This window comes from Solanum lycopersicum, chromosome 11, assembly GCF_036512215.1.
Source record: "Solanum lycopersicum chromosome 11, SLM_r2.1".
NCBI classification, from domain to species: Eukaryota; Viridiplantae; Streptophyta; class Magnoliopsida; order Solanales; family Solanaceae; genus Solanum; species Solanum lycopersicum.
In genome coordinates this window covers 43,886,991-43,914,334 of record NC_090810.1, presented here as the reverse complement: position 1 = coordinate 43,914,334, position 27,344 = coordinate 43,886,991, and the positions used below count along the sequence as shown (strand labels likewise).

At 35.5% G+C, this 27,344-nt stretch overlaps 1 protein-coding gene across 6 annotated transcripts; it reads left to right on the top strand.

The window, feature by feature from the left end:
- On the top strand, positions 1-26,628 carry LOC101261877 (pentatricopeptide repeat-containing protein At1g10910, chloroplastic). Of its 6 annotated transcripts, none has more exons than XM_004250656.5 (10): positions 1-351; positions 571-655; positions 2,576-2,839; positions 3,826-4,128; positions 8,967-9,071; positions 13,608-13,707; positions 18,517-18,836; positions 19,881-20,057; positions 20,146-20,274; positions 25,949-26,628. In XM_004250656.5, the coding sequence occupies exons 1-10, from the start codon at positions 110-112 to the stop codon at positions 26,150-26,152; spliced, it is 1,929 nt and encodes a 642-aa protein (XP_004250704.1). In that variant the 5' UTR covers positions 1-109; the 3' UTR covers positions 26,153-26,628. The 6 variants fall into 6 exon arrangements, 4 of the variants coding, with proteins under 4 accessions (XP_004250704.1, XP_019066594.1, XP_069146852.1 ...); XR_011212246.1 differs by having other exon boundaries at positions 8-351; positions 20,138-20,274; XR_002026154.3 differs by having other exon boundaries at positions 8-351; positions 18,514-18,836; positions 20,138-20,274.
- Positions 26,629-27,344: the final 716 nt, after the last annotated feature.

Below are 27,344 nucleotides of genomic sequence, written 5' to 3'. Positions count from 1 at the left end.
CAACTTTATTCAAAATGTCTATTAAGATAAAAGAAAGAAAGTAGAAAAAAAGAAAAGGTTTATCAAGTGGGTATTGAAAAATTGGTGGTTTGTTGTATCTGAGTCGATAATGGCTCTTTCATCACCTTCATTCTTTTGTGGTTTGGCAACTCTTTCCAACAGAAACAGACGCAGTCACAAGTTTCGGTGTTCGACCTCTGTCGTAACTACAAATTGTTGTAAGCAAGGCGAATTTCAGTATGTGCTCACGGATTATGTCTCTCCAAATCAGTTTCCTGCTTCCCGTACTGATAGACAGTCAACAATTCTTCATATTCAGGACTCATCTGACTTGGCTTCTGCTCTTGCAAGGTTTCGAATTAACAAGCTCTAATCCTCAATTATTCGATTCCTTGAAATGGCTATTTTCGAAATTCATGGTTGAAATTGTAGTTGCTTTTAGTATCTAAGTGGTGTTGGTTTTTGTATGTGCTTCGACTCTGAAAGTGGATACCTCATTTTCTGGGTATTTACAACCTTCTTTCGGAACCTTTAGAACATCCATGGTTCATTTGTACTAGCTCCTTTCAGGCATGGTGATACACTTAAAGTACAAGATATGAATGTGATTTTGCGCTATTTTGGGAAGCTAAATAGAAGACCGGAGCTTTGTCAGGTTCTGTCAGCAAACCTATCAAGTTTTTTTTTCTTTGCTAATAATGATGTCCCAATGTACAAGCAGCCAAGGGTGAATTCTTTGTATTTTGTTGTATTAATCAATGTGTGCACAAGATGGTCTGAACATCCCCGTTATAAAAAATGATATTTTATTGTACAATCCGTCTCATGGTTAGGTCATCTAATCAGTAATATCAGCTATTAGCTTTTTTGTTTGCGCATCTTGCAACGTTTCTATCTGATAGGCAGCATTAAAGTGCAGTTGGTATGTGGAATTGTTGGGACACTAGAGAAAAGCTTGAGAAACTTATATCTACCATGTAGGAACTTGATGTCTTGATCACATATATTTGAAGAGTATCGTTCATGATCTCAATCAAAGTATGTCAGTTCATCGATGGTTGGCAAGTATGATGGTCCTAATGATGATCCTGCATGTATTTCGTGAGTATCTCACGATGGATAAACCTCGTGTATCGACTTGGGTTACAAGTGTGGTCTTGACCAATTAGAAACAAAGGTAAATAAAAACATAGGGCAATAATGGAACCCAGGGCCCATATTCTTCTCCAATTTGAGTTCTACTCATATCTCGTATGAATTCAAGAACATATTCAAAGAAAGTCTCACTGCCGCTCGGAATGGTTTGTGGGTTCCGAACAACTATAATGGTCGAACCTAATAAGATAGCAATTACAACCCAAGAGGTAACAAGTACTTGGTCATTGTACTTGGAAACCCCCTATTTGCCAATAGAAATGTTGGCCTACTTCCACACTGGGAATATTGTATAACCCCTTTTAGTACTGATGGAACATGATAGAACATTCATATTGCCTTGTCCTATGAATATATGATTGAAAGGATAACTGGGAGCATAACTAATTGAGTTTACAGTCATAGAGGGAAACAGGATAACTTGGCCTACAGCAAGTGCCATGGTTTTTTGAACCATTGGTCAATATGACAATAGGCAGAGATTGATGATAAGAAATGAAAGAGTAAAGAGATCTTTTATGAAACATGATTGGAGGATCTTGATCCAATGACTCAAGGTCCAAGGGACTGAATGGGAAACATAAGTTATGAGATTATCAGTTTGATAACAGTTGTGGCCCAAGACTCCATGAATGCGACACCTTGACTCGCGAAAGCGAAGAAAAAACACTGCTGGAAAAAAGAAAATAAAATTTGGTGATGTTGAAATGGGATTTCGCATCTGAAACTCATCTGACCCCCCTCAGGTCCCAGTCCCCGAATATAGGTCGAAGTCCAAAATCATCATACGTCCATAAGAACCTTTAAACCACAAATCTAAGTCCGATAAATACAAATTTTGGCTTTGGTCAACTCTATGAACGGTAAACCTCTAGTTTAGATTCAAGTGCTCCAAAATCTCCCAAGCCCCTTGGGGACCTGTGCCACACAAATCTGCAAGTCATAAATCACCACAAGAACCCACAAAAAGTGTCAAATAGGGAAAAAGGGTTCTAAAACTCAGAACGACTGGCTGGTCGTCAGAAATCCAGTCCTTCTGACGGTGTTGGTTTGTGCGCAACACCTAGGAAAGGCAAGATCTTTGGATGGGCAGTTGGCACGCTGACTAGTTTCTTAATAATGCTGATACCATTTGAAAGATTTATTACAAAAAAAATGCAGAATGTATTCTCCAATGGGGTGTTTAAATAGTGCATACACCTATTCAGAACTAGGACAGAAATCTACACAATATCTCCCTAATTGAATACAATATTCTTAATGCCAATTTTTTAACATTTTTATTATTTGAATGTCCTAGTATTATGTATCCTTTTGTGTTTAAATAGACATGAAATCGTTCAGATTTGGCATATGATATTTGCCTACATGAAAGTTATTTCAATTTATTGTTCTATTTCATATTTGTGGTATTACACAGGTGTTTGAATGGATGCAGCAGAATCAGAAGATCAATGTTGCATCATACAGTAGTTATGTAAAGTTCATGGGGAAGAGCCTCAGTTGTGTTGATGCTGTAGAAATGTACAGAGACATCAAAGACAGGTCGATAAAGTTTAATGTCTCAGTCTGTAATGCATTTCTTAGTTCCCTGATAAAAAACGGAAAATCGGAGAGCAGTCTCAAACTGTTTACTCAAATGAAGCGAGATGGTTTAGTACCAGATGTATTCACATATAGCACGGTACGCTGGTTCCAAATAGAAATCATTCCTACTTCTAGCAGTTATAGTCACCTAGTTATGTTAAATAGAGTTGTTGAATCAAAGAATTGGCATAGAAAACATACAACTGTTTGGGTGTGTTTGGTATGAAGGAAAATGTTTTCCTAGAAAATGTTTTCGTGGAAAACAAGTAGATTTTGAACTTATTTTTTCTCATGTTTGGTTGGTGTTTAGAAAATATTTTCCGGGAATGATTTTGTGTTTGATGTATGAATGAAAAATGTTTTTGAGGAACATCTTTTATTTTTACTAGAGTAGAAAATAATTTATGAAATTGAAAATATTTTTTAAAAATAATTTTTTTTGTGGTGGTGGTGGTGGTTGGGGGGGCGGGGAGTGTGGGGGGGGGGGCAGGGGGAGGGTGTAGGAGTGAAAAAATAAAAATTTGAAGTTGATAGTATTTTTAAAAAGCTAAATTAATTATTTAGGAAGTTGGGGGTGGGGGTGGGGGGGCTGGTAGGGGTGGGTAGGGGGGCTGGCCGGGGGAGGGGGGAGGTAGGAGTTTAAAAATAAAAATTTGAAGTTGAAAAAAGCAAAATTAATTTTTTGGCGAGGTGGTGGGGTTGGGGGAGGGGGGTGGTCAGGGATCAGGTGAAAAAATAAAATTTTGAAATTGAAAATATATTTTTTTTAAATTGATGTTTTTCCCAAAAGAAAATCTAATTTGAAATTAGAGGAGAGCTTTGAAAAATGTTTTCCTTAATTTTTGAAGGGAAGTCATTTTCCTTAATTTTGAGGAAAATGAGTTGATTTGAAAAACATTTTCGAAAACTTTTGCCCCAACCAAACATGAGAAAATTGGAAAACATTTTTCAGAAAATGTTTTCCTTCATACCAAACACACTCTTTATCATGTTGCGTATTCCCAAAAGTACACTTGTTGATTACACAAACTCTAGTATAATTTAGTGTTTAGCCCCTTTTTAACTTTCGTCTACTATGCTTAGCTTCTTGCAGGCTGTGCCAAAGTAAACGGTGGATACTATAAGGCACTAGAGCTGGTTCAGGAGATGATGTCTAATGGACTGGAAATGGATAGTGTGACTTATGGGTCACTCCTTTCTGTCTGTGCTTCACATAAAGAGTGCAATGAAGCTGCAAAGTACTTTCAGAAGATGAAAGATGAAGGTCATTCTCCTAATGTCTATCACTATAGCTCTTTGCTTAATGCTTACTCTGCTGACAGAAATTACGAGAAGGCTGAGGCATTGATTGAAGAGATGAGATCTGCAGGCTTAGTATTAAATAAGGTTTGTCATTAAGCGTTCTTACCTGTGAAGTGATCAAAATATCAATATACACATCTTTGCTTTTATGTATGTTTACTGATTTTAAGATAGCAGATTTGAGAGCAACATTGGAATAACTGTTTCCAGTAGGCCTTCCAAGAGCCTCTGGTTATTGTTTTTGTCAGTACCTTTGTTGACAGGGTTGCGTTCATTTCCTTTTTCCTGGTCATTGTGAAAATAAGATAGGAAAGAACTGCGCGCTAGGAACCATAGAGAGGCCATAATGCATATGGCATGAACATAACTCCTTCCTCACATGCGGGCCTAATTTTTTTTTCTCATGGCCAAGCATGTGAAAATTATTTTGACGAAGGTTGACAGTGAGACTTGAACTCTAGACCTCTTGTAGCTCTGGTACAATATTAAAATGCGTGAGCATTTCATTTAAAAACAACATACCTAGTGAAATCCCACAAAGTGGGGTCTTAGGAAGGTAGAGTTTACGCTGTTCTTACCACTACCTCTTCGAGGTGGGATACTATTTTCGAAAAACCCCAACTCAAGCAACTCAAAATAATAATCAGATGAAAAAGGTAGTGGAGAGAAACATGACAACTAGTAGCAAAACAACGGAGTATATATGCAAGGAACCGTAACAACAAAGTGTGATCACCTAAACACCCTAAGCCACATGATATCATCCATTCCTCCTCGTCTTTGCTATCTACCACTAATCCCTTCGATGGCCATCAAATTTGCCCCTCGAAACCCCTAACACCTCTCTAACTGCTTCCTTAATGCAACATGTTGTCTTATCCCACATTCTATTTATATCTCCACTACTACCCCAAATCTCCTTCCCTATCTCCTAGAAAAGGCAGGGGTCTAGCCATCCCATTTGATCCTCAGTCGGGCATACAAAGTCTTGTTTCCCCTCCCTCTTAATCCCCAAGTCCATTGTCAGGAGTTTATGCTGGGTAGTTAGGCTCACTCGAGATAACCTTGCAGTCCTTACAAAGGCCTTTCACCCTTTCGAAAGTAAATAATCTGTTTGAGTATTGGCCACCGCACTACGGAGGTACCCAAGTGGTCCACTTTTTTTCGGAAAGCATGAATTAGCTATCACCAACGCAAAAGCTCCAGCACAATCTAGAAGCAATGCTCTTCCTTCATTTCTCACCCCAAAACAAAAACCTCACACACCTTGTCATACATGGTTAACCCGTTGTGACCATTGATCTCTCCGCCGAAATGAATAGCTTCTCAGAAAGTTGTTTTTTCCCTTACCACCTTGTTCAAATCCTTCTAGAACTTAGAAGCGCTTCTTGACCTCGTTATTTTAAAGTTTAAGCTATTAGATAAAACACTCTTTCATTTATTTAATTGTGTTTGTAAACACTTCTCATTTGTCTGAAAGCACCTTGCAACACTTCTTTCTTATATACCAGTGGAAAAATTTGGAAAATTCTTCGATAATTAAAAAGTGAAAAACTTAATTAGTTAGTTGGTCGGGGTTTTTGATACGGCGAGGGAGGTTTGATACTGTGAGTAGATTCAAGCATTGTGTGAGAAATATTGGAAAATAATATTATTGAATTGTTGTTGTGTCTACATTATTGCATTCAGACCTTATTTAGACACTAGAATACAATCATTTACCAAGTAGGATACTATTTAGTGTTCCTATTTTCTATTGTAATAGGATTGTATAAACCTATTATTATTCTAACACTCCCCCTCAAGCTAGTGCATACAAATCATATGTATCTAACTTGTTATAAATGCAATTAATATGAGGTGTCCACAAGTTTATCACTCGACGTCACAAAACTGACAGTCAATCTCAATGTGCTTAGTCTTCTCATGAAATACTGGTTTTGATGCATAATGTCTATAAAATACAGAGTGATAAAATTATAGTATTGAACTTCGCAATTAAGCTTGCAAAGACTGTTTTAGACCATAAAGTGATTTACGTAATCGACATATAAGGCTACTAAACTCCCCACGAGCAACAAAATGCTCAAAATCTAGTATAAAATACATGAATCATGTTGAAATCAATAGAAGAGTCGATATTAAACAAAAACTCATGGAAAAATTGGCTGGAACATGCTCATACACTAGAGTATTAGATTTGATGGCTAAAAGTGGTCACAATCTAAAAAATAAAATTATATTGGTAGGGTCGGAATGATGTCATGACCCAACTAGAAAATAGAAATTATATAGGAAAGTTCGAATTGATGGAATGACCCCATTGAAAAAGAGAAATAATATGGGTAAAGTCGGAATGATGGCATGACCCTAATGTAAAAGAGAAATTATATAGGTAGGATTGGAATGATTGCACAACCCTACGCAAATCAGATTTGAGGAGTCACCGGGAAGATGAATGGAACTACACAAATCAAATCGGAGGACTCACCAAAAAGACACATGGTGCTATGCCTATGCAACTTAGATATGAGAAAGTAGTTGGGAAAAAAACCCACGATACTACACAAATTAAATATAAAAAGTAGCCCGGAGAGATGCACGGTGCTACGCAAATAATATATGCTAAAAAGAGGTAGTCACCAGAAGGAATGCATGGTGCTACACAAATTAAACATGAAAAAGTAGTCACCGGAATGATGGAACGGTGCTACAAAAATTAGATATGAGAAAATAGTCCGCAGAATGATACACGGTGACCCAACTTTTGCTAACATAATTCATATATGAGTAATAGCCGCCCACCGGCTGTGGAAACTCTTTGATTTTCTACCAAGATCGTAGAGGCTCTGGTACCATGTGAGATATATAGGAAAATAATATTATTGAATTGTTGTTGTGTCTACATTATTACATTGAGACCATATTTATAGACCCTAGTACAATCCTTTACCAAGTAGAATACTATTTAGTATTCCTATTCCTATTCTAATAGGATTATATAAACCTATTACTATTCTAACATTTGTACTTGCAATAAACCAAAGAACATTGAAGGTAAGGCTCCACACTTTAGAAAGCCAATCTCCAGCCTGAAAGGTAACATCTCGATGATGAGAATTAACTTGCTGTTTTTTACTGCATTCCAGAAAAAAAAGAAGAAGAAGAATTAACTTGCTGTTCAATTGAAGTTTGAGACTTTAAAAGGTTATCTCCTTTAGAATTTTCAACATGGCATCACAATTCAAAAGTTGTTCTTCAAGTTCAGTGATGCATTTTCTTTATGAATAAAAGGAGAAAAGGATGGAGGATCTCTACCATAAAAACAAAATAGGGTAGTCTCTATGGATGAGTGGAAGCCCGTCTTAAAAAAAAATTCGGCCCGTGTGAAAAGAAAATTTTGCCCATGTTAATTCCATGTATGAGGTGACTCCATAGCAAAAGCATCGTAACTAAGATTCCAAGCATCTATTGATTACCTGAATCTGTCCATCAGATTGTGGATGGTAAGACATTCCCATTCTTAACCTTGTTTTGCTAAGTCGGAAAAGCTCCTGCCAGAAAGCGTTGAGAAAGATAACATCCCGATCAGACAGGATTGACTGTGGAATGCCGTGGAGATGCACAACTTCTCTGCAAAAACGATTAGCTACAATCTTGGCGGTATATGGTGAGATTCTGGGATGAAATGAGAATACTTGCTGAAACAATCTAGAACAACCAACATTGTGCCATAAACTCATAATCACCAGATTTAGAAAGTCCTACAATGAAGTCAAGTGAGATATCTTCTCATGTTCTATCAGGTATAGGCAAGGGTTTTAGAAGCCACAACAGGTGCTAAAGCATTGTAATTGGCCTATTGACTAATCAAACAGTTCTGAACGAAGAGTTTAACATCATGTTTCGTCCTTGGACAGAAAAAGTTGGAGGAGAGGCGCTTCAAGGTTTTCAAATATCCTCTATGTCCGACAGAAGGTGTGAGATTTTAGGGAAGCTTTTTTTATAGAGAAGATTGATATGGAACAACCAACCTTTCCTTGAAATAACGTTTTTGATCCACTGGGTGAAAATTTGGTTCTAAGGAAGGGCCTTGGCGGATGGCTTGAATAATCTCACGAGTATATTATCTGCCTGGAGAGTATCTATTCAATTTGAAAAATCCATTGGTACACATCGCAAGAGCTGGAAATTCAACATTTAATTGCCTCCTTGAAAGAGTATCAGCTCCCAAATTATCTTCCCCTACTCTGTAAGCAATTGTGAAGTTGAAGGGAGCCAATTTCTGTAATAATATTTGCTGCTCATTAGTGGTAATACGTTGGGAAAGGAACAACTTGAGGCTGCAATGATCTGTCCGGACATAAAAATGATGGCCCAAGAGGTAGTGTTTTCCATTTTTGCAAAGCCTAAAACAAGAGCAAGCTATTCCTTATCATAAATAGACTTCACACTACTGGGAAAAGGAAAGTGCTTTGCGAAAGACAACTGCACTTACGGATATTGACTATTTCTATATGGTTGAAATACTTCAATTTGAAGTATGCCTGGAGTCGAACTGTTTATGGGAACTTAGATCATCTTTATGTTTTAGATTGCTTTTGTCACTACACCCTTCGGTGTGGCCCAGTGATTTAAGCTTGGGACTTCCATGTTGGAGGTCTCAAGTTCAAAACCCCTTGCCAGCGAAAGCAAGAGATTTGCCTTCTGGGTCGAGCTCGTCGCACAAAACTTGCCTAGTGCGGGTTACCTCTCCTATGTAGTTTGCGAGCTATTGCATAGGAGCGGGGGTTTTACCCTTTGCGCACCGAAAGGGTAGCAGCTGCCGGTTTTCCTTGTCATTAAGAAAAAAGATTGCCATTGTCACTACTAGCTTCAGAAATTTTCTTTAAAAACTCATTGCTGTTCATGGTGTGTTGCAGGTAATCTATACAACTTTGTTGAAGGTATACGTGAAAGGAGGTTTGTTTGAGAAGTCAAAGGAACTGCTAAAGGAGTTAGAAGCTCTTGGCTATGCTAAGGATGAGGTACACTTTTTTTTTTTAAGGATTTCTTGTGTTCAAAATCTTCACAAACATTTCATTTTGCATTCTAGTTCATTGTATATTTTTGACAAGTTTATTGACATAAAGTGATAAAGTCTGGAAGAAGAAGTATACACTTTGAGGTTCTATATTACCCTGTTTCTTGGTTATTGCCAGTGATTAGTGTTGTCATTAAATCCCATTATCGCATACATTATCGATGGTGCACATCTTCAGAATATTGTCCACATGGAGTTGCTGGGTGGAAACATATGAAGAGTCGATGAAATGAGTTTCAAGAAAAAATAAGGTCAAAAGTAGGTGATTGCAGAAAATTAAATTTTGGAGGACCAAAGGTATGGGCGAAATTCTATGGCAGAAACCTTCTCTGATTTGTTTATTATGGTGATTAATAAAAGTGCAGTATAGCTGACTGTTGGGACAGGAGGAACATTAGTGATTGGGAAAATCAAAAGAATAAGCGAGTTACTAGAATCTTCCTGTGTGGCTTCTAAAGTGAAAATGTCAATTGTCTTTAGTAACTTATTATTATTATTGCAAAAGATCTCATGCAAGGATGGTGCATGCTCGGCAAAATCCTATCAGTACTCGTGAGGAATGCTCCCACAAATGGTTTTGAATGATCATGGAAGATGATTTGAAACTAGGAAAACCAAAAAGCTCCGAGCAAGTTAGCATACTTTGCTGGATCTACACATAAAACTTGTTTCCCACAGGCAAACTTAGAGAGGAGGAGCTTCAAATCCTGCAGTTGGTGCTATCTATACAAAGAAAGTTTTGAAACTGTGAATCATTTACAATTACACTGCTAGTATGCTTGGCAGATTTGGTGCATGTTCCTGAACCAACGTGTTATTCAGTGGGTACTGGGTAGTGCCAGGCAACTTAAATCAGCAGTGCTGCTGGCAAGGACAGAAGATAAGGAAGAAGTAGCTGTTGATATAGAAACCATTCCTTTGTGCATGCTGTGGACTGTTTGTCTCGAGAGAACTGTAGATGTTTGTAAAGGAAAGAGGAAATTGTTGCTTTTCTGAAATATAGATATTTCCAGTATCTGAGCCTTTGTTTATGATGTTGATGTAATACTCAATTTCTTCAGATCCTTATAGTTATAAAGCACATAAATCCAACAAACTTTTGTACAATCTTACGAGTTACGACCATCGTGCTACCAAAGTTTCATTAACAAAATTACTTCTTAATTATCAAAAGAAGGTAGTTCTTGATAATGTGTTCCCACTGTTAGAATAATTGGTATATGAATAGAATTTCTATACAGTATGTTACGTGGAAAAGGCTTATCGTAATAATGTAGATAGACAATTCAATAATATTTTCCCCCATTGTTTTTCACATGGTATCAAAGTCATTGTGAGAAATATTGGGGACAGAGAAAGCAGTCACTGTGCGGGTTTCCGGTGATTCCTTGGATTTGATTTGCGTAGTTCCATTTTTCGTCAGTGTTGTGCTAAAACCAACATCACCAAGGTTCAGTATCTCCCTAACCAGCACTGTCGTGATCCCATGTCCCATGTGCCACCCAAAATCTATACAACTTTGTTGAAGGTATACGTGAAAGGAGGCTTGTTTGAGAAGTCAAAGGAACTAAGAAAGGAGTTAGAAACTATTGGCTATGCTAAGGATGAGCTACATTTCTTTCTTTAGAATTTCATTAGTTCGAAAAACCTCCCAAACATTTCATTTTGCATTCTAATTTAGAGTATGTTTTTTGATAAGTTTATTGACATATAGTGATAAACTCGAATTGGAGAAGTATACACTTTGAGGCTTTATGTTACACGGATTCTTGATTATTGGTGTAAACACAAAAAGATTATGATATAGCTGTGGGTCATTAAATTCCAATATGGCATACATATGCATGGTGCACATCAACAGTCAGTGAAATGAGTTTCTAAAGAAAATAAGGTTAAACAGTTGGGGATGGCATAAAATTAAAGTTTGGAGGACAAAAGGTATGGGCAAAATTCTATGGTAGAAACCTTCCCTGATCTTTTTTTAACATAGTCATTAGTAAAAAAAGTGTAGAATCCTGACTGTTGGTGTGAAAATTGAGAAAAATATTATTGAATTGTGTATTTACATTATCACACTGGGTCTTATAGACGCTATACGACTATCCCTTTCCACGTAGGATACTATATACAAATCTATTCTGATTTCTATTCTAACACTCCCCCTCAAATTGGTGCATACAAGATAACTGAGTAGCTCCATAAGACTGTCAATGGTCTGTATTCCATCATTCCTATCTATCCACGAATCATGAACGTCTAAGGCATACTTGCTTTGTGAAATAGCAATGCCTGATTTGGACTGAGCAACCTCAATACCTAGGAAATATTTTAGTCTGTAGAGGTCTTTAGTCTGGAAATGCTGAAAGAGATGTTGGTTTTATTAGTGATACCATTTTGATCATTGTATGAGATAATGATATGTCAACATAAACCCCTAAATAAATACATATATTTGGAATAGAATGTCGATAAAACATAGAGTGATCAACTTCGCTAAGAGTCATGTTTAACTCTTGGAATCTTGTGCTAAATTTTACAAACCAAGCTCGAGGAGATTGTAAAGTGGTCAGCGCAACTGACATACCAGGCTAGACTCCCCCCAAGCAACAAAACCAGAATGGTCGCTCCACTTAGACTTCCTCCTCGAGGTTACCACACGGAGAAGCATCTTTAATGTCCAGCTAATAAAGAGGTCAATGTCAGGCAACAACTATGGATAGACAAAGAGGACATGTGCTACTTTATCCATAGGAGAGGAAGTATCTCCGTAATCAAGTCCAAATATCTGAGTATTCCCCGTGGGAACAGGCGGGCCTTAAGCCTATCAACTTGGCCGTTCAAACCAACTTTGTGTTTTGCTATGTATGGACAACTGACTCTAGAGGTGGGAAATGACATCAAAGTTAAGTTCTGGAAAGGTGTTTGGATCAGTCAGCTCTCTGAGAGAAGTATTTCTAGATTTATACTCAATACGCAATAACCCTAAAGCCAAAATCAGTGATTGCTGGACAGCACAAGGGTGGGACCTTTCCTTTAGGAGGGTTATTGAATGATTGGGAAGTAGACAGAGTAGCCTCCTACTGGAAATGTTGGAGGAAGTCTAATTCTGCAAATGTTCCTGATAGAGTCACCTTGAACCACACCAAAGAGGGTATTTACACAATTAACAGTGCCTACAAGAGAAGGGTGCAAGAATTGAGAGACGGTAGACGATATCACTGGAATAGCATATGGAAATGATTGTCCCTGCCAAGGTAAAATGCTTCACTTGGATAGGTATTAGGAGAGCATGTCTCACTCAAAAAGTGTTGCAGAAGAAATGAAGGCCACTAGTTCCCAGGTGTACTTTGTGTAACTTGACAGGAGAAACAAACGGTCATCTATTCTTACATTGCAAGTACACCTCTCAACTATGGGAACTCTTCCTAAACATTTCTGGCCAAACCTGGTCCCTGCCAGAAGATACAGGAGAAACAAACGGTCATCTATTTTTACATTGCAAGTACACCTCTCAACTATGGGATCGCTTCCTAAACATTTCTGGCCAAAGCTGGTCCATGCCAGAACATACTTCTGACCTCCTAAGCTGCTGGATTAGAAGAGGGGCAGCAAAACTCAAAAAAGATTGTGGAAACTGATTCCTTCATGTATTTGGTGGTCAGTCTGGAGAGAAAGGAATGATAGATGTTTTGAAGATAAATCCAATTCCATTCACAAAGTCAAATGGAATTGTTTAGTATCTTTACTTTTTTGGTGTAAACAATTATGTATAGATGATGAAGATCAAATCATAGAACTGATAGGAAGCTTGTAAATTTTGTTTTGGTCATGGTTGTAACCATTTTTGATGATGGCCAACATTAACTTAATGCTGAAGAATACTACTTATCAATTGTCAACAAAAAAAGAATCGAACAAAACATATTGAATTCTATCAATCTATCAAAGAAAAAGTTACTAGTGGCATCTTGAATTCGCTTTATGTTACATCAGAAAAACAGCTAGCGAATTTTCTTACCGAACATCATCAACAAAAGAACCTAAGCATACTTCCGTTTGCAAGTTGTGTTAATTAATTAGCATGATTTTAGGAGACTTTTTCCTTCCCTAAGCATAATTAGAGGAATATAATTGATGGTCTTCCCTTAATCAGTTAGGATTTACTTGTATTGAAATCTCTTCTCATGGGATGTTAAGTGGTACTGAAATACAAAGAAATCTTTTCGTCCTTCTCAAATTCTACACCAGAATAGTCATTGGTTTTATTTCCCAAAGTAATGGCACTATAATTGTTTTCCTGATCCCCCCCCCCCCCCCCCTACTATATGGCTTCTAATGTTGAGAAAGTGCTTCTGATTTTTGTCATCAATCTACTGAAATTAGTATACCTGAAGTTTTTCGCTTACAGATTCTTTGCTCTTATTTTAATACATATTGTACTTCTGAGTATTCCGTGGCTTACAAAATATGCTACTTACAGATGCCATTTTGTCTTCTAATGGATGGCCTGGCAAAGTCTGGACATCTTCTTGAAGCAAAATCAGTATTTGATGAGATGATGGAAAAACAGGTGAAAACTGGTATGTATCTTACATACCATGGCCGATTCTTAAATTTCTAATAGAGAATGTTGGAGTTCACTGTGAGAGGCTGTAGTGAAATCAATGAATTTGTTTTCTTGAGCTCTTCAATGTTCTAGTTCAGATTGGAATATACTTGGTGCCTTTCGCTTCATGTGTATGTCCAGTCAAAATATACTTGAGCTGGTTTGAGCTTATTATTTGCGTACGCCTTGACATGTTGAAGCTGGTAAAATTACTTAGTCATACATATGTGCTGATTGCCTATCCTCTCAAACAATGGGCATTGACTATCGCATCTTCTTAATTTTCCTTCACTTTCAGTTTGGTATTTGCAAGGGATGGTTGTAACCTCAGATTACCAACTTAATGTGTTCTTCTTTCCTTGCGCACTATCATTGGCTTGCCTTATTATATTTGAGGGGTTCTTGCGACTAAGTTGCAATTCGCACCCCTAAGTATGCACTCTTTTGTTACTTACACTGTTAGAATAGGAACAGGAAATATACAATCCTATTTGGAATAGGAATAAGAATAAAAATAGAAACAATATATAGAATTCTACTTGGAAAAATGATTGTATTGTACTATTCTTTCTAGTTGGGAAAGGAATCTAATGTAGTCTATAAATAGGGTTTCAATGTAACAGGTAGACACACAATTCAATAATATTCTTTTTCAATATTTCCACACGGTATCAGAGCTTATGGTTCAATAGTCCAATGTTTCAATGATCGAATGAGGTTGAAGATATCTTCAAGATGATTTCAAATCAATTTGCAACAAATTTGATAATAATGAAGATTTTTGTCCAACTACATGTGGAGAAGTTTTAAACGATATACTTGACAATCTTGTTGCTGCAATTTTAAAAATAAAAATAAAATACTTTTAGCCCATAGATTTTAAACCTTAATTTTTAAACATGACAAGTAACAACAATGAAGACACTATGAGATATCATGCATGTAAAAAAGACAAATCAAATTTTGTCGAGAAAATCCAGCCAAAAGAGGAAATTTGTTAGAATTTTGCCTTGATTTTCTTACGAAATTTGAGTTTTACGTTTTTCTTGAAGAAAAATCAAAACATTACCATAATTGGTTTTACTTTTTTTGAAAGAAAATATAATTCTCCTCCATATTTGATTACTCTTTCATGCGGGAAAATAATTGAGGCTCTATTAATTGAAGACCCCTCTTCTCATACTAAGAACACAATAACATCACAATGTAGATGTTTAAGAGTTTTGTTTATGAAGATATTTTCTCTCTATTGTTTTTATGTCTTTTATTAGTTTTCAAATAGTAGGCCAGTTGGCCAAATCATATAATAATATTATGTTTCTTATAGTATAGTTTTATGTGTCATTTGATTTTTCACCGATATGATTTGCAATTTTAAGTTTTCGCATGAGGTTTTGCTTATTTTAAAACCCAACAGGTGGTATCAGAGCCCGTATAATCTTTGTAGAGAATCTAAAAGCTTCTGCTGTTAGCGAGTGACTATTACCCATATATGCTGCCCGTCTGACCAATGATTATATCAACAAAAGTAGGGCCAGTATTTTATGCATGAACCCCATATTCAGGAGAAGAAAACTCAGCCAGACAGGTCATCGTGCATCAATTTTTTGGTGACTTTCTAGGCTTGTTTTGTGTCAACCCCACATTTTTTCAGTGTTTGTGTAGCGCGGTGCCATACTTCCTATGAATACATTCTTATATCTAATTTATGTAGCACCATGCCATCCTTCAAGTGACTAGATTTCCATATTTAATTTGTGTAGCACCTTGCCATCCTCTTAGTGGCTACTTTCTCACATCTAATTTGTGTAGCACCGTACCATCCTTTCGATCTCATATCTAATTTGTATAGCATCGTGCCATCCTTCCGGTGACTACTTTCTCATATTTAATTTGCTTTCCGCCGTTCTTTTCGTTGACTACTTTCTGATTTGCGTAGGTTCGTGCCATCATTCTGACCCTACCCATGTAATTTCTCTTTTTCAGTAGGGTGTCATTTCGACCCTACCCATATAAAGTCTATTTAGTAGGATCATGTCATCATGCCGACTCTACCTATATAATTATAAAACTGAAATTGCAACCACTTTCAGCCTTCAAATCTAATAATCTGGCGCATGAGCATGTTCCGTCCAATTTTATGATGACTTTTACATTAAGAATTGTTTTTTTCCACAATGATCTCGAGGAAGTCTAAATGGAACAACCACCTGGTTTTGTTGCTTAGGTTGAGTCTAGTAGCCTTGTATGATGATTGAGCAAGTCATTTTATGGTTTGAAATAGTCTTCTCAAGTTTGGATTGGGGAGTCCAACACTATAATTCAGGAATTTATTATCCGTGTTTTATCAACATTATGCATTAAATCCCGTATTTCATGAGAAGACTAGCGCATTGAGATTGCCAGTCAATTTAGTGAAGTCAAAGTGACCAAGTTGCAAATATCTCACCAAGCCTTTCATTGGTCCTCGTATTAATTACATTTGTAACAAGCTAGGTACATATCGCTTGGATGCACCAATTTGAGGGGGGAGTATTAGAATAGGACTATAAGCAAGAATACTATGTACAATCCTACTGAGATTAGGAAGAGGAACAAGAATAATCTATACAATCCTACTTAGGATAAGAATAAAAATAGAAATAGTATATAGAATCCTATTTAGAAAAGGATTGTATAGTAGTGTCCTAGTTGAAAAAAGAGACTAATGTAGTGTCTGTAATAGGATGTCAATGTAATAATTTAGATACACAGTTTAATAATATTCTTTTTCAATATTTTTCACACACACCTTATTCTATTTAATTAATGATTTACATTCTAATCTCATTAGTTCCTTGCAAAACCTTGAAAGATACAATTTCTTAATTATTAATGATGAAAAAAATTAGAAAAGTATAATAAGATCATGTAAAACATAATTAAACTTAAAAAAAAAAGGCCATACTGAATAGCAGATAAAATAACATTGAATAATAGATCATGCTCATACTTAGGGGTGTACGTGACCTGGTTGGTTCGGGTTTTTCAAATATCAAACCAAACCATATGTATAAAATTTTTAAATTTATAAACCAAACCAAACTAATAAAATTCAGATTTTTTCGGGTTTTTTAACCTCGGGTTGGTTCGAATTTTTCAAATACCAAACCAAACCATTGTGTTGAATTTTTAAATTTACAAATCAAACCAAATAATAAACCACAATTTTTTTTCCAGATTTTTGGATTTTTTGGTAAAGTTTGCATACAAACATATAATAACTTGTGCTTCAAAAATATTTCTTTAGTCCAACAAAAATATAATTATTTAAGGTTTTTCTTAAAAAAATAACACAAAATATGAGATGAGTATTGATGACACAAAAATATTCAATTAAAAATAATAATGAAATGATCATATAAAATAAATATTGTAAAGTCATAATTTAAAAGTAGTAAATCATGATAAAATAAGTTCAATAAGTATTAGTCAAATTACTAAATATTTAGTAAAATTAAAATTAGAATGTGCATTTGAATTATCTAAATCAATGTAAAACTAGAGAACAAATATTCAATATTATTGTCATTCTTAGTGTTGAATTGATTTTCTTTTTGCATAAGTATTAATTTGATTTTGATTTAAGTTTTATTATAATTATCAACATCTGTGAACTAAAATCTTTATTGGACCATTCCGAATTCTAAGTTTTAAACTTGAAATAATATATTAAAAGAGTAAAAGAAATATTTTAAAATTATATCAAAGTAAATATTTTTATGTATAAAATAAATTTTAAAATAACATATATAATGTCGTGTTGGCTTGGTCTCGGTTGTTTTTTTTTAGTTAAAACCAAACCAACCCAAATATAGTCAGGTTTTTTTTCCAATACCAAACCACTAATCAGTTTTTTTTTTCGGTTGACTCGGTTTGCGGTTTGGTTCAGTTTTCGATTCGGTTTTGTACATTCCTACTGAGTCATACTTATCCGGTCAAAGACACAATCCACATGATTCCATTTATAGCATTACTCCACTCCAAGTTACTTTTGTGTAGTCTCTTCTCATCCGTCAAGATACTCAAGATTCTTTAGACATTTAAGAGAGATGAAGAGATGAAATTAGTCAAACGACACAGTGCAACTATCGATTTCTTACGATCATACTGATACAAGATATGATTCATGCTCTCATTTGGCTCTTTCAAATTTACTTTTATAAAAAATTATAGAAAATTAATCTTACTCTTTAGCTTATTCAGAGTTCCAAGTTTATGGTATTGAGTTAGCTACCAGAACTATCATCTCTATCTACAGCTCATTGCTTGCGAAAGTACTTAAAACCTCCTCTTCCTTGAAATAACTAGGAATACTTCTAAAAGCCATGTCTTCATTGAATTATCTAGGAATACTCTAAGATTTCTGGGTTCTCACTTTTTTTAACTGGTTGTTGTGGTTTACTCGTCTGTCTTTGTAGTACTTGCATAAAAGTTGATGGTTTTAATCATGAACCTGTGAATAACGGGGAAAGAGAGCTCAACAATATTAGTTGTGTATTTTACTATTTTACCCTCATAAGTAATTGAAGAAAATAGAACCTTTTAGGGTTTCGCAAGGATTTTTAGGAGATTAAGGTTCAAGTCAATTAAAAAAAATAGTATAAGGTGTAAATAACAAAAAAGTGCATATTCGAGATGCAAAGTGCAAATTATTCGGTTCCTGCACATGGCTTAGAGTTTTATGCTCTGTGTTATTTTACTTGTAATTTATATTAATTTGATTTGTCCTTTTGGTTAGCAGATGGCTACTCCTATAGCATTATGATTTCTGCATTCTGTCGCCGTGGTCTTCTCGAAGATGCAAAGAAATTGGCTTCTGAATTTGAAGAAAAATATGACAAATATGATATAGTTATTTTGAATGCGATGCTCTCTGCCTATTGCAGAGCAGGAAAAATGGAGAATGTAATGAGCATGATGAAGAAGATGGATGACTCTGCAATTAGTCCTGATTGGAATACTTTTAATATTCTGATAAGATATTTCTGCAAGGAGAAGCTATATTTGCTTGCCTATCGTACCATGGAGGACATGCATAGTAAAGGTCACCAACCAGAGGAGGTAGGCAAAAGTTAAAAACTCACTATTTTTTTGATCAATAAAAGACATGAAAGTGGCACTTGTAGCTGGGTTAACCATTATTGGTCTTCTGTGAGCAGTTTAACTACTTTTTGTTACCTGGGTTTTGTGCCCAGTATTTGAGAAACTAATGTGCTCAACTCAGATGCTTTCTTGTGTTGGTTGATATGAGTCAAAAGTGAACACATACGGGGTTGATCAATGAGACATCAAATCATAGGATGGAACTAAACTGCAGTGGATCAGGTTAGGTAACCATCAAGCAGACATAATTGTTGCGGCGTAGTATTTTATAGTGGCTTGAATTGGAATAAATTTGATTGTGCACTCTGCAGAGAATACATGACATCAAAAGTTCTTTCTGCTTTTATGGTTGATGTGAGTCAAACGTGAACACATATGGGAGTTCCTCAATGATACATCTTATTAAAATTTAACTAAATTGCAGTGCATCAGGATTATATCAACCATCAAGCAGAAGAAAATAGGTGTGTCGGAGTAACTTTAAGTGGCTTGAATTGGAATAGATTTGATTATGCACTCCACAAAGAATACATGGAATCTGAAGTGTTTTTTTTTTTTTTAAATAAAATAGCAAGTCTCAAAGTCCTCTATTTTGGTGACCCAGAATTACAAACGTTCAGCTTTTTAGTTAATTTGTTAGGTGTCCGGCTTTATTTTGCACTATTGCACAACTAACATAAAATTGCTGGATAACTGGTTGAAGGATTTGCCTTTTTTTTTTGTTGCTTTTGAACAGAATATAATTGAGCTCCTATTTCTTTTATTCGTATTCCTTCTTCTACCTTAGAAAAACTAAATTTCAGGTCGCTCTGCTCTTTATCTTCTCGACCCCATTTGTGCTATAAGTTTAACTTTTTCACGGCATTGTTGAACCTATGATGCTTGCAAAATTTGCATGGGATACTAGTTGTTACACTATACATTGCTAAGTATATTGAGAAATATGATCTAAATGTCGTCCTTGTTCTCACACTTTCTCTGTCCAACTTCTTCCTTTTTCAGGGACTATGCTCCTCTTTAATTTATCATCTTGGTAAGACAGGTGCACATTCGGAAGCATTTTCTGTATACAACATGTTGAGATATAGCAAAAGAACCATATCCAACGCCCTTCATGAGAATATTTTGCACATTTTGATTGCTGGGCGGCTACTCAAAGATGCTTATGTGGTAGTCAAGGTACTCCATACCTTTATTGTCTTGCAATTTTCATCTGTATTTTGCTGTTTCTTATGAACAATCATAATCTAATGAACTAGGTATACAGGACAATGCAGGATTCATTTCTCAGCCAGCTATCAAAAAATTTTCTGTCAACTTCATGAGATCTGGCAATGTGAACTTAATCAATGATGTGATGAATGCCATGCATAGCTCTGGCCACAAGATTGATCAGGTAATAATTAGTTTCAATTCTACTCTATGATTATGTACTGGATATCGCCATCCTTTAAAGTATCAGGGAACATGGACTTAGTTAATGATAAGATGAAAGGTACTCCCAACTTTTCTGGAGCAACCGACAAGATTGATTGATTCTAAATCTGTGTTTGACTCGATGCCCATTGATATTACTGTACTAGGTTTATTTTTTGTTCTGCACTCATTTGTGTCATTCTAATATGAATCACGGAACATATCTTAGTTTTTTTTTGAATCATATCTTAGTTGACAATACCTAAGCTCGTTGGGATAAGAAGGTTGCATATGTCTTTTGTCATTTGTGACAATCATGGGAGAAGGACGAAGGTCACCTCACATTATTGCTAGAAGTGTAGAAACTGAAATAACAAAACCAAATAAAGATGGAATCAATTTTATCTTGAAATGATAATAGTACATATTAAAGAAATATGCCGATAGGCCATTAGTATTGGAGAATGCAGTTTTGCTATATGTAGGAAAATAGTTATAACCTGAGGAGCATGCAGAAACGTGTAAAGACATGGGAAGTTCAAAAATTAGGGTGAACAACACAAACATGACAAATTTATATTCGATCTATTTTGCTTCATCTATCATAAAATATTCATAACCATCTAACATAAGGCAGAGAGAATTAAAATATAAATAACTATCAAACATATACCACATAGAACACACTTGTCAATTTCAGATATTCCAACTTTGTATACAATACATTGAATTTGTCAGCATCTCTATAATGATTATGAAAATATCTAAAATAGCACCAACAATTGGTGTAGCTAGGAATTTAGTTCAGGCTGTTCAACCTTTGAAGAAGTAAATAGAGTATTTATGATGAATGGTTGCACCAAAAAAATGTTAAATCAGATTGTGATATTTCACAAAATCATAGATACTTGTAATAGAACTCACAATTGTATAAATTAAAACTAACATAAAGAAATTTTACAAAAGCAAATATAATTTAGATCCATTTGCGGTAGAGGTAAATTTGTATAAATCAATAGTTAGTAAATAGTTTAATAAAGAAATCTCACAAGTGAAAATACCATTGAAACATATTATTACAATTGAACCTGTCAAAGATTTTTCTTTTATTGCTTAGTCAAACTTTATGGAAGTTTTTACGATTTGTGGACTGTTTGTAGCATTAGCACTTTTATTAGCAAATCATTTTTTTTAATCTTAGCTTAGAAACATGAAAAATAAATACATTCTTGATATGTTAATATAGTATTACTCTAAGGTATTATCTGTATTTTAGTTTTTTTTAAAAAAGGAAATGTCGAAGAGGTTTGGTATGATTTTTCATTTTTTTAATTTAAAAAGAGGATTTGCTTATTTCTTACTTAGCTATTCATACTATTGTTCATTTTATAATTTAAAAAAAAAATTGCCTAAGGTTGATACTAACAGAAGGCTAAATGCAATAAATTTAAGTTCTCACGTAAACCATATCGAAAAGTTAACACAAATTGATCCAACTTTCTTTTCCGTTAACAGTAAGGGTAAATTTTGGTATTAGAGATTTGAACTTGCGACTTTATAGACCTATTGAACACTTTTTGTCGTTAGGACTTATCTCATAATGTGTCAAGGGTGTTCAAATTACAAAATATAATCAATATTTTACAATATTTAACCTATATACCTGATAACCACAACGATCATGTGAAGTGAGTGCATAAAGTTACTCAGTAAGTCTCTTTGACTCCCTCCAAAAGGCCGGACAAGTATTTGAGAAAACATGCATGCAATAACTCAAAATCATATATCATAAGATATTCTTTTATAATGAAGTCGTATTCATACTTGAGTAGCATTCATCATGTCATTTCTACATAGACTCAAATTTGGCATGCCATCATAAGTTCGCTTGAAATCATCTTTTGAAAATCATAGCTTTCCTCACAGGCCTTTAACATAACCATTTCCTTGCAGAGGTGTATTCATGATTTCTAAATGATGTGTGCTACGAAAAAGTTGATCTAATATATCAATGTGATCGATCTGACCTTTTGGTTCTTGTCACTGAAAGACGTAAAATATTAAAATTATATGTCCAAAATTAGTTCTTATCTATGCAAATAGTAATTTTTTATATTTATGCATATATATTAATTAAAATGCCAAATAACCACTTAAAGAGGTGTTATCCAATTTTAGAAAGAAAAATAAAACAAGATAGATATAAGATTCAAATTTCTAACTTCACTTAGAGAAGGTGCACCCATTCATCATCGCATTACATCGTACTAAGAGTGTGGGTTCACAAATCTATATTTATATATTTTTAAGAAAATATTATATGATCTCGAGAGGGGAGCATGAACTCACGTGAACCCGGTGGTCCCCCTTTGCATACGACCCTCTTTCCTTGTAGAGTAGTCGTATTAATATTTCAAATACATCCCCAACACACATATGATAGTCCCAATCACATTTCCAACATCACACTCAACCACCAGGACATGATATGTGTTGATTGATATTGATTTCGTGGCATGATTATTGGAGTTAATTGATAGAGATCGATTGTAGGTTGATATAGTATTATTTGTAATCCAACATGTAATATTTCTCTTCTTTTTTTTTTTTGGATGACAAGGGAAACCCGCAATCACTATCCTTTGGGTGCACACAGGATAAAAAAACCCCGCTCCTATGCAATAGCTCGCGAATCACATAGGAGAGATAACCCGCACTAGGTAAGTCTGGTGCACCGAGCTCGACCCAGAAGGCAAACCCCTTGCTTTCGCTGGCAAGGGGTTTCGAACTTGAGACCTCCAACATGGAAGTACCTAGCTCAAACCACTGGGCCACCCCGAAGGGTTTTTCTCTCCTTGTTTAGTTGTAGGACTTATTGTATAACTGCCCATTCTCATTGGATGTAAAATCATCCATAAATACAAGAAGACTCTCTGCTTCTTGGAATCTTCATGGTATCAGAGTCATAGCTTCCTTTTTGAGGCGGGTTTTCTCCCTCGTAGCACCAGGGTTCCATTATTTTTTATAAAAGAGGTTGAGTTTTCTCTTTCTCCGTGTCTGTCCTCAACAAAAACTTCTTCCAGTCAGTTCTTTTTCGAAATTTTGTTTTTCCATTGGGGTCGCTTGAACATTCCGAGCACATATCCCTGGTTTGATTTTGACGGTCATTGGAATTAGCTTTCCAGCGTTGCAGCTTGCTTTCCATCCCAATCTGCAGTTTTCCGACAATGTTTCCGGAATTCTTTTTCCAGATCTCGGGTCGCATGCTTGTTGCGAAAACATCCCCACCAATTTAATTTTTTTTATCACCATAATTAGGGACGTGGCAACTATCTGTTGGACTACTTCTCCCCAAATGTTTTCCAGATCTCGAGTCGTAGGCTATTCCAACCCTTCTTGGCTCCTTCCCATTATCCGGTGAGTTTTTCCCGATAAGATCAGGTAGATTATATCCTTGGAATGTTATTTCTGTATTTTTGGATATTCCTATTTTGACACTGAGGATTATTACTTTTTCAAACTATGGGTGATACATGAACAGAATAATTCTGTCTCAAATTAGTGCTTTAAAGTTAGATTGTGCTGCTACATATCTTTCTTGGTCAAGATCTTGCCCCCCTTTTCTTATTAAGTCTAGGAAATTGATTGGGTATATCACTGGTATAAAGAAGCACTTGCTTTGACAAAGTTTAGGTATGACAGATTCTAGGTATGGTCAATGGGATTCTGATAATTCCCTTTTGATGACATGGCTTCTTGATACTATGCACCCTTGGATATCTAACAATATTACTTGATACTACTGAAAAGATCTGGAAGTCAACCTAGCACACTTACTCTCTCATGAAAAATAATGCCTAGATCTTTGATATTCGAAAAAAAGTCCATGGCACTGGGCTAGGTGAGTTGATTATCACTGATTATTCCGAGCTAAGTGAGTAATGGAAGGAAATCGATTACTAACAAAATTTGCAAGTAACTGGTTGAAAAGGAAAGAGTCTATGATTTTCTGGCCGGCTTGAACCAAGAGTATGATCAAGTCAGGGTTCAAGTACTTGGCCAGATTTCTTTTCCTTGTCTTGAGGATGCATATTCTTATGTTTAGTCGGAAAAGAGCCGATGAGGTGTCATGTTTTATTTTGCACCAACTGAGAAGTCTGCACTCGTTGTGTCTCATGAGCAACCAAAGGCTATCATTTCTTCTGATAAAGATAACTTACATTGTGATTTTTGTGGTAGCTCGAAGCATACAATAGATACATGCTGGAAATTACATGTTAGACCAACTAGAGGTCGTACTGCAAAGCATGTAGTTCCATCAAAGGATTAGGCCGATATTGCAGAAAATGTGGAGACATCCAGAGATACTACTATACTACTTCTGGAGAGACTGTCACCTGATGAAGTTCAACATCTTCATCGTCTTTTGAACAAACTTGACTCTTCCAAGGTTGCTAGTTGCCTAGTTCCAAGTATGTGCAGTCAAGTATTGCTTTTAATGCTAAGCTTAATTCTTGGATGGTTGATTTTGGTGCGAATAGACACATGGCAGGCTCTTCTAAAGGTTTTCAAAACTACTCTCCTAGTTTCAAAAGGGACTTGTGTCAAAATAGCCAATGGCTCCCTAACTCCTGCCTGTGGGACAAATTCAATATCATCCATTCTTCGTGTACCTGGCCTTGAACTGGCTAAAAAGCTTTTTATTTGAACAGAATTCAACAATTGCATAAGCTTCGGTCTCGATTGATTATACTTTTGGTTAATTGGGTAGGTGTCGGTAGCAACAGCCTTCCTTATAGCTACAGGCTTTCCATCCTGCCAAGGAAGGAATATACTTACAAAGGATGTACTTAACTAGCAAATGAGCATTTCATACTTTGTCACACTACTTCCAAGTCCAATAGAGGCCTTTTTAGTAAAAGGAGGTCAGAAAGGTGGTGATACAACATTGGCATTCTCAGCAAATTCATCAGATGTCTTGCCTTGTGTTCGTTTAATGGCCTTGAGTTCCCCATTAACCTGGTATCTGTTAGCTCCATTACCAGAAGAAAAAGCTGTACTCGTGAGGAATGCACCTAGAAGTCAAAGATTCCTTCTATTCACCATAGCATATTGAGGGGATACCGTTTTAGAACTGCTTATCTTATCAATAACATGCCTCTTTAAACTCTTGATTTTTAGGGTCCTTGGGAAGCTTTATAATGAATTTTTTGTTCCTTCAAAGGTAAATGGGGGTGTTTGCTTTGTTCACACTAGAAACTCAAATTATACCCAAATTCTCTAGCTTTGATCCAAATACCTTATTATCTTGTTTCTTGTATTTTGTTTTTGATATTTTTTGGGGAACTCAAAACCCATCAAGCTATTTTGCTAATGGGTGCTCGCGAATACATTATGTCCATTTTTCCGTATTTTCTATATACATGCTTAATATTTCCATCGGGGTCAACGGGTGTTCGCGCACCCATCACGCTTTATGTGGGTTCACCCCTGGCCCCTGACTGTGGTACCTATTTGACGTACATAATTTGCCCTTTTTTTTAGCTGTTGTTAAATTTGAGGCAAGCATAAGTTCGACATTAGCTTTAACATCTAATGTATGACCGTACCTTGTCAGATATTAAATCACCCGTCTCTTGAAACACTCTTCTCAGGAATTATTTGATTTGGCTATAGCACGCTACATTGCAAAACCAGAAAAGAAGGAATTACTTCTCTGGTTACTGAAGTGGATGCCTGTTAAAGGTTATGCTATTGATTCATCAACCAGAAATTTGATCCTGAAGAACTCTCACTTGTTTGGCCATCAACTTATTGCTGAGTCATTGTCCAAGCACCTTGTGATGTCAAAAAGGTGAAACTTCACAAGGAATATGCAAGATAACTGAAGCTATATGGTGAAGTTGGACATTGGTTTGCTGTATAGAGAAGTTCGATATGTTGCAGGTCTTAGGCTGATAATTATGTTGCTGAGGCAGCTCTATTTTCTGGAGCAATTTCCACCACTCTCAAGCTTAAAATTAACAGTAGCAATGCATTTAACAACTTGAACCAGATTTCTGAAGGTGTCACATGAAGCATGCCAATAGATAGCCACAGCAGCTCCATTCATGTTAGGATAAACGTTCAATTTTCTTGTCGTGTTTAATTGAGCTTTGACATTCTCATTGCCTTGTTTAGAGCCATTCGTGCTTGTCACAGACAAGTTTGGAGATGTCAGTTGCATTATTGCATACCTTATACATCTTCAAAGGCACAAACTTTCAGCAAAAGGTATTTCCTTGCAATGTATTTGTTCCTGGATCTTGAGTATAAATATTAATCCTTTTTCAAATAGTATAGCAGTCATGCATATTACCATTTGTCTTTTTTTTTTAGCGAAGGAATATTACGTAAGCGTGCCGTTTAACTTTGATCTTATTTGACATCTATGAGACTGAACTTCTTTGGGTGTGGATAACTAATATTTCAACTTGTATAAAGTTGAACAAGTTGACACACGTCCTACTTAGCGATTTGCATGAGACATACTCAAACTCATTTATACATGTCACATAAGATACATGTATTTATATTCAACTTTATATAAGTTTAAGTATTTATTTATGCACATACATAATTGGAAGGATATAGATCTGTAACGTCCCGTAAGACCATTTTGAGTGTTAAACCGATTGGTCTATTCCCTTAAAATCTAAATGGAAATTTTGAACTATTAGTGTATCTATAATCATTTAATTAGCGAGTAAATTTTAAATAATAAATTTAAGGGAAATGTCGCAAAACAACAATATTTTAACATTTAATAGGATACTCTTATCAATACTTTCAATATTTATTAAAAATGACATATTTTAGTTTGTTATGGATTGATTTATGTAAAAAAAATTCTTTAGTTAACATAATATAATTAAGAAATAACAAACTAGAGAAAATCAAAGTGGAAAAATATTTCAAATTAGATCAAGTTGTTGAAAATCTTAATTAATTTCCTTACAAAAGATTATGAGACCTAAAATAGGTGGTCTCTTCCTTCTTCCTAAAGACCAT

What these genes read in the sequence shown, in the direction of transcription:
- LOC101261877 (XM_019211049.3), top strand. Translation starts at nt 110, where the DNA reads ATGGCTCTTTCATCACCTTCATTCTTTTGTGGTTTGGCAACTCTTTCC. An exon ending in TTGGCTTCTGCTCTTGCAAG is followed by an intron (nt 352 to 570) that starts GTTTCGAATTAA and finishes AGCTCCTTTCAG; the next exon opens with GCATGGTGATACACTTAAAG. An exon ending in GGAAAAACAGGTGAAAACTG is followed by an intron (nt 13,708 to 18,513) that starts GTATGTATCTTA and finishes CCTTTTGGTTAG; the next exon opens with CAGATGGCTACTCCTATAGC.